Source organism: Eimeria tenella, genomic scaffold (assembly GCF_000499545.2).
Source record: "Eimeria tenella Houghton genomic scaffold, Eth_scaff298, whole genome shotgun sequence".
Lineage (NCBI taxonomy): Eukaryota > Apicomplexa > Conoidasida > Eucoccidiorida > Eimeriidae > Eimeria > Eimeria tenella.
In genome coordinates this window covers 1-7,959 of record NW_013542856.1, presented here as the reverse complement: position 1 = coordinate 7,959, position 7,959 = coordinate 1, and the positions used below count along the sequence as shown (strand labels likewise).

Genomic DNA, 7,959 nt, shown 5'->3' with positions numbered 1-7,959 from the left:
TTAGGGTTTAGGGTTTAGGGTTTAGGGTTTGGGGTTTAGGGTTTGGAATTTGCGTCTGCAGGTGGTGGAGGTGTGCAGCATTGCCTGGGGCCTTCTCTCGAAATCATCATCTGCTGCTGCTGCTGCTCCAGCTGCAACAACAGCAGCAACAGCAGCAAGAGCAACAGCAGCAACAGCAGCAGCAGCAGAAGGGTCTTCCGCGTGGTTTTCTCTTCCCTTCGTCTGTGCAGAAGCGCTGCTGCTGCCGAAGGCTCTGCTGGAGCTGCTAGGCAACGCTGCTGCTGCAGCACGATCCCCTGCTGCTGCTGCTGCCAGTGAGCAGCAGAAGCAGCAGCAGCAGCAGCAGCTTCTACAGCTGCAGCAAATTTGGCAATCTGTGGGGAGGCTGCGGCTTCTGGAGCTGACCTTGTGCTCTGGTACTGCGCTGCGCTGGGGATTGCTGCTGCTGCTGCTTCCCGTGTTGCTGCTGCTGCTGCTGCTGCTGCATGCAGCAGCTGTGTGTGCAGCGTTTGGTGGGGTTGTTGTGTTCGCTGCTGCAGCATCTGTTGAATCTTCTTTTGCGCTTCTTCATCTTCTCTTCGGCTGTAGCGACGAGACTGCCAAGGGCCTCCTTGAAGAGCAGCTTCTTGAGGTCTGGCCTGCTGCTGCTGCTGCTGCTGCTGCTGCTGCTGTTGTTGCTGCTGCTGCTGCTGCTGCTGCTGGAGTAGGAGGTGCGAGTGCTGCAGCAGCAGCAGCAACACAGGGTTACGGTGGCTGACGAGACTGGAAAACAAGCAGCGCGGTTTAAACCCCTACGCACTGTAAACCTAAACCCTAAACCCTAAACCCTAGGACCCAAACCCTAAGGGCCTAGACCCTTATTCCTGCTGCCATCCTTGCTGCTGTTGTTGCTGCAGCTGCAAGCAGCTCTCTTCTTCATCGCAATGCAGGCTGCAGCAGAGCCCCACACCTTGGGGGCCCCCGACTCAGGGGCCCCCAATGGGGGCCCCCAGGGGGACCCCCAGGGGGGCCCCCAGGGGGCCCCCCGAGAGGAAGCAGGGGAATGGGTTTCTTTGTTTTGCTGCTCATTGTTGACTCGTTTGCATTGTGCCCCTTTTATCCGTCTTCTGAATTACACTATGAAGTAAGTGCAGCAGCTGCTGCAGCCAGGCCTAGGGTTTAGGGTTTAGGGTTTAGGGTTTAGGTTTTAGAGTTTAGGGTTTAGGGTTTGTGGTTCAGGGAGATGACGGTGGATGTGCTGGAGCTGTTTGCGCTTGCGCTGGTGAACCCCTCTGAAGCCAAGGGGCAGCGCAGCAGCAGCTGCTGCGCCTTCCTGCTGCAGCAGCTCCAGCAAAAGTTTGCTGCTGCTGCTAAGGGCAATCTTCCCCTGTATCTCTTAAGCGTTGCAGAAGCAGTTCTCAAAGAGGAATACAACGGGACAAACAAGCCCAGCAGAACTTTTCAGGTAGGTTGAGAGTTTAGGGTTTAGGTTTTAGGGTTTAGGGTTTAGGGTTTAGGGTTTAGGGTTTGTGTAACAGCGAGTCTAAACCCTAAGCGTCTCGCTGCTAAACACGAAGCGTTAACGTGTCTGTCTGCTGCGCTGCACTTCGTGCTGAACCTTAGGCTCTAGGGTTTAGGTCCAAGGGTTCAGGGTTTAGGGTTTAGGGTTTAGGGTTTAGGGTTTAGGGTCCCTGGCTCGCTGCAGGAGGTGGGAACCTCCAGCCTTATGCTGCAGTTCCTGCGGCAGCAGCTCGAAGCCGCTCTGCGGGGAGTGCAGCAGCTGCAGCAGGCCCAACGCACATATTTCTCTGCAGCAGCAGCAGCAACAGCAGGACCAGCAGCAGCTCCAGCAGCAGCAGCAGAGGCAACAGCTGCTGCATCAGCAACAACGGATCAGTTTGCCTTTTTAAAGTTCATCTGCGCCATCGCGCAGCACAACAAAGAAGAAGCAGCTGCAGCACTACAGCCGCAGCAGCAGCAACAACAACAGCAGCAACAAGAGAACGAACAGCAGCAGCAGCATTTTGACTTGCTGCACTTCTCTCTGCCTGACCCCATGCCTCCTCCCTTGGCTCAATTCCTAAGTAAAGACTCCGAAGCAGTAGCGCCTTCCAGCAGCAGCAGCAGCAGCAGCAGCAGCAGCGACGACAGCAACAGCTGCTGGACCAGCAGCACTCGCAGGATTTGCGGGTCTCCGGGTTTGCCAAAATGGCTGACAGTAAATGAGGCTGTGAAGCGTTTGTGCTTCCTCACATCCCACGTGGCAGAGGCAGTGCAGCAGTGCGCAGCAGCAGCAGCAGCAGCAACAGCAGCAGCAGCAAGGGGGACGGAGGCCCCAGAGTCAGACGCAGAGTTTAAGGAGCAGCAGAAGCTGCTGGGGCTGACGCTGCTGCAGCTGCTGCGTCTCTACCAGCAGCAGCAAGTGCTTGCAGTGATGGCGGCGAAGAAGAGGCAGCAGGAACAGCAAGAAGAGCAGCAGCAGCAGCAGCAGCAGCAACTGCCTGAGGGGGCCCCCGAGCCCCAGCCTGGAGACGAGGAGGTTTGGCTGCTACTGCGCTGGAGTGTACATACAGCGCCGCTGCTGCGAGCCTTAGCAAATCTTGCTGCTGCCTCTCCTGCCACAAAAGAAGCTGTTCTTAAGGAAAACGGTGCGTGCTGCTGTTGCTGCTGTTGTTGCTGCTGCTGCTGTTGCTGCTGCTGCTGTATGTGGCTACGTGGCTGTTATTAAGGAAAACAGTGCGTGCGGCTGCTGTTGTTGTTGCTGCTGCTGTTGCATGGGCTGCGTGGCTGTTCTTAAGAAAAACGGTGCGTGCTGCTGCTGCTGCTGCTGCTGCTGCTGCTGCATGGGCTGCGTGGCTGCGAGGCTTTGCTGCAGGGGTGCCGGTTCTTCTGACTTTCAAGGGCATCGACGAAACTTCTCCTTTTTCTCGAGAGGCAGCAACATTTGTGAGGGTTTAGGGCGAGGCTGTGGGTCTAGGGTTTACAGCTAGTCGTTCTAGGGTTTAGGGTTTAGATGTTTAGGGTTTAGGGTTTGCTGCTGCCGCTGCTTTGCTGCCAGGCTTTGAAGATCCTGACGAAGGCCAAATAGACGGACAAAGGAAGGATGTGTTTTATTTCTTTTGTTTTATTTTATTTTGAATTTCATTTCTTTTATAAATGCCTTTTTAACTGCTCAAAGCACAGCGACACCCGCGTCGCTATGCCTCAGGTGTACGTACACTCCAACTCACTCCAACTCTTTGCTTTCCGCCTTTTGTTGAATTTCTTTTTTGCTGCTGCGGCTTGAAATGCTGCTCATTGGCAGCAGCAGCAGCAGCAGCAGCAGAAGCGCAGCTGGCCAGAGACAAATGAAGAAGAAACGAAAAAAAACAAATATGTATTCAAATAAAGGAAGAAAGACAGCAAAAGGGAGAGAAATAGTCCTGAAGCCGATTATAAGAGAATCGCGCTTTAGCCCGTCTTCGAACTCCGCCGAATTTAGGGAAATGCAAAAAAATGCAATTTAGCCTTGAGTATTCTCTTTGTTCTGTCTTTTTCCTGAGATGTCAAGCAAGAGGATCAAATCACAATTCTTTTTTGAATTAAAGTGAATTAAACGAGAAGAGAATTTGCCGATCACAGAAGGAGGCAAACTCGAGGCAAAACCACCCGAGCTTGGGGCCCAAACTCACTGCCAGTTTTCCCTGTTTTGCTGCACTGTTGCAGTGAACTGAAGGACGAATTGAAAAATAATATTCCGCGAAGATTTTAAAAAAGATGCTGATAGAAAAAAGAAAATTCAAGTTTTGGAATGCATGAAGATCGCCTGTGGATTGCAGCTTTCGTTTTCAGGTGTATACGCAGCTCCTGAAGAAAGCTAAATCTGCAGGCGCCGTCGAAAGAACAATTTTTCTTGCAAGTTTTGTAGTATTTATAAACTAAAAAGAACGCGTGAAGTATTTAAACCTATTTTATTCTCTTTTCTTCTCCTTTTGCAGCTTCCAGCGCGCAGAGAGACGCAGCAACTGCAGAAACTTGAATTTCACCTCAATTCAGAACTGCAGATTTCTGAGTTTTTCTGTGGCTTAGGGCTCATGGAGTTCGAAGAAATCTGAATTGGGGAAAGCTTTGAATTGGGGAATTTGCAAAGTGCAAGATGAAAGCACTTTTTCACTTTTTTGCAATTCTTGAAATTTGCGTTTCTGCACGCACCAGCGCCACTCGTTTGTTGATGCACTCTGAGACGCGAAGCAGGTAAATCTTGCGGCGAAAACTAATTTCCTTTTGCTTTTCGTTTTCAATTACTTTTTAATTACTTTTTTGTTTATTAATTCGACGGAGTTTTCCCTTTCAGCGCGCAAATTGACCCCTCAATCGACCAGCTCAAGGCCATGGTGGCGGACCAGCAAAGCAAACTGGGGGCCCTGCAGCAGGAGCTTTCGGGGATTTTGAATGAAGTTTCTGCAGGAAAACAAGCCTTTCAGCAAAGTGAGACTTTTCCTTTTGCATGCAGCAGCATTTGTTGCATTTAATGGAATTCCTTCCCCCCTTTTGCATGCAAACAGCTCGCCAAAACGCGGGACCCGGGGCCTCCGTCGAAATTCAGTTCCCGGGGCCCCCGGGGCCCCCGGGGGCCCCGGGGCCCCAGGGGCCCCAGGGGCCCCAGGGGCCCCAGGGGCCCCCAGGTAAGACTTTTGGACTTAGTCGAAAAAGGGCTTTTGGTTTGATTTGATTTGATTTGCTGCAGCAGCAAATCCAGTAGCTGCTGCTGCGCATGCAGCGGCTGCTGGACTTTCAGGGATTTTGCAGGGAATGCAGGAGCCGGAAATGAGTATTTAAATTAAATTAAATTTATTTTTATTTTTGTTTTTATTTAATTCTTTTTAAATTACTTCAGTGCCCATTCCCGTGATGGTCGTGAAGCCGGACTCCGTCGCAGGTTTGCGTTTTCTCATTTAATTGCTTTCTTTTAATTAATTCAAATTAATTCAAATTAATTCAGATCAATTTGAAATAATTCGAATTAATTTTGAATTAATTTGAATTGATTTGAATTGATTTGAATTGATTTGAATTGATTTGAATTAATTTGAATTAACTTGAATTGATTCAAATTAATATAAATTAATTCGAATTAAAATTAATTTGAATTGAATTGATTTAAATTAATTTGAATTTGAAACATTTTGAATTAATTTGAATATCTTTCAGACGTGGAGGAGGCGATGACTCAAGTGATGGTGAGTGAAGGACTTCAACGAAAATTTGAATTTTTTAAATTGTGAAATTTATTTATAAAAAATTAATTTACCTTTATTTACTTCATTTTAAATTAGTTAATTCATTTTAAATTAATTAAGCCCTTGTAAATCAATTCATTTTTAACCAATTACTTCATTTAAATGAATTAATTAATTGAAAATGAATTAACTGATCGAAGATGAATTAATCCATTTCAAATTAATTAATTCATTTTCAATTAATTAATTCCTTTTAAACGAATTCATTGGCTTAAAATGAATTAATAAATTTAAAACAAATTAATTGATTTAAAACAAATTAATTATTTTAAAATGAATTCCATTTAAATTAATTAATTCATTTTAAATTAATTAATTCATTCTAAATTAATTAATTCATTTTAAATTAATTAATTCATTTCAAATTAATTAATTCATTTCAAATTAATTAATTCCCCACTGTTGATTAATTCATCTTCTGCTGAATACTTCATTTGAATTGCCTTCCCAATTTTCCAATTCGTTGCCAATTCGTTTTCGATTTTTCTCCAATGTTTTCATTTAAATTGAATAATTGAATAATTGAATAACTGAATTAATTGAACTAATTGAATTGATTGAATTAATTGGATTAATTAAATTAATAAATTGAAGAAATAATGAAGTTTGCGATGAAGTGCTTCCTTTGACTTGCATGCAATTCAGGAAGAACAAGCTGCGCTGAACGGGGCGGAAACTGCAAAGGCAAATGAGCCTTTAGAAATGAAAGTGGAAAGTCCTGAAGAGCAGTTGGAGGTGCGTTGGTGTGGAGCTGAGGTGTACGTACACCCCAAACGCGGTGTCTCTGCAGGAAGCCATTGCAAAAATCGACAAACTCGAGGCCCAAAAGACTCACTACAAATACGACATGCATTCTGTCCAGAACTCCTTCAGCCAATAAAACAAAGTCTTTGCGAACCGCAGCGCTCGGGTGTACGTACACCCCAGCCCTGCAGACACTCCGGTGTACGTACACCCCAGCACTGCAGACACTCCGGTGTACGTACACCCCAGTGCTCCGCAGACACCCAAATGCCTCCACTTCTTTCCTTTCAAAAATACTTTCGCCACTTTTCAATTAGCCCAAAAAGGCCACAGCTAGCGGAGCTCCATTAAAAGCATCTGGACTCAGAATAAATAAATAAATAAATAAATGTACTTAACTATTATCTCTTTATTTATATATTTAAGTTATCTGCTCAATAAAATGTAAAATAACATCTAGCCGACCAAGCTGAATGCAAAATGCGAATTCTGCAGAGCTTGCTTCCGCGCCAAACCCTTCCCTAGACCCTAAACCCTAAAAGGGGGTATATAAGCTGCTGCTAAGGTGCAACCCGCTAGTGCTGCAGACAGAGCATCAGCAACAGCAGCAGCAAAAGCAGCAGCAGTAATAGGAACACCAGCAGCAGCAGCACTGCATCAGCAGCAGCCGCACCGCAGCAGCAGCACTTCAGCAGCAGCAGCACTTCAGCAGGAGCAGCAGCAGCACTGCGGCAGCAGCAGCAGCAGCAGCAGCAGAAGAAGAAAGAACTAGGCCCCTGAAGGGGGCAGTGTTTGTTTTGCTGCTGTAGAAAATAAAAACAGAAAAAATCTCGCCGAATTGCCGAAATGAACACAAGAGCAAATTGGCTGCAATGCGGCGGCCTAAATAGCAGTTGGCTGCGCACTGGCTGCGAAGAGGACTGTTTGGATTCATTTTGATTCATTTTAATTCACTTTAATTCATTTTAGTTCATTTTAACTCAATTTAGTCCATTTTGATTCATTATTTTCTTCTATTTCCACTTATTTTCTCCTGCAACTCAAATATTCGAAAGCCGCCGAGACTGTCGGCGGCTGCGGGTGCTCGCGTTCGGGTGTATGCGCAGCTCGGTTGCACTGCTGCGGCGGAGTCCGCAGCGACACATTTATACATTTCTTTTATTTTGGGTTTTTTATTAATATTATTTCACAAGAACATTCATTTTAGAAGCACTTCAAGCTGCTGCAGCTCATTTGGAAGCAGCAGCCGGCCGGGCCCGAAGTCCCTGGGCCTCGCTGCCTCCTCAGCTGCAGCAGCAGCAGTTGCTGCAGACCAGCACCAGCTGCTGCAGCAGCAGCAGTAGCTGCTGCTGCTGCTGCTGCCCCATGTAGTTGATTCAGGGCACGCCACGGGCCCACAAAAGCTCCGCGCCTCCACTTGCTGCTGCGCCCCCGCGCCCTCCCTGCTGCTGCTTCTGTGCACAGTTTCTCCCCCAGCAGCAGCAGCAGCTGCAGCAGCAAAACCACGCGCTGCAGCAGCAGCAGCAAAACCACCCACTGCAGCTGCAACAACAATAACTAACAACACCAAAAGCTGCAGCGGCAGCACCCAAAGCTGCAGCCGCAGCAGCTGCTGCTGCTGCTTCCCCACCTGCAGCTGTAGCTTCCGCTGCAGCAGCAACAGCTGCCGCTGCCCCAACAAAAGCTGCAGCTGCCCGCCCAGCAGCTGCAGCTGCAGCCCCAAAACCGCACCCACCCCCCCGCCCCCCCGCCGCAGCCGCAGCCGCAGCAGCAGCAGCAGCAGCAGCAGGCCTAGTTGATGCAGGCCATGTCGGAGACGTTGGTTCTGCTGCAGGTCTTGCGCATCATGGAGACAGTGTGCTCGGTGACCAGCGCCAGCGAAGGCACTTTCCGCATAAGTCCGCAAAACTCTTCGAAGTTTATTTTTCCGTCTCCGTCCGCGTCTGCTTCGTGCAGC

The 7,959-nt window shown here is 47.9% G+C and overlaps 1 protein-coding gene across 1 annotated transcript in view; it reads left to right on the top strand.

The window, feature by feature from the left end:
- Positions 1 to 2,937, top strand: part of ETH_00026280 (uncharacterized protein) — a gene marked incomplete at both ends in the record, with an annotated part of 4,284 nt that extends 1,347 nt beyond the window's left edge. The window contains 6 exons of the mRNA XM_013375687.1: positions 62 to 416; positions 540 to 631; positions 897 to 1,123; positions 1,219 to 1,444; positions 1,685 to 2,627; positions 2,855 to 2,937. Of these exons, the coding sequence (XP_013231141.1) occupies positions 62 to 416; positions 540 to 631; positions 897 to 1,123; positions 1,219 to 1,444; positions 1,685 to 2,627; positions 2,855 to 2,937 (1,926 nt within the window). The remainder of the gene's footprint in view (positions 1 to 61; positions 417 to 539; positions 632 to 896; positions 1,124 to 1,218; positions 1,445 to 1,684; positions 2,628 to 2,854) is intronic.
- Between the last annotated feature and the right edge of the window lie 5,022 nt (positions 2,938 to 7,959).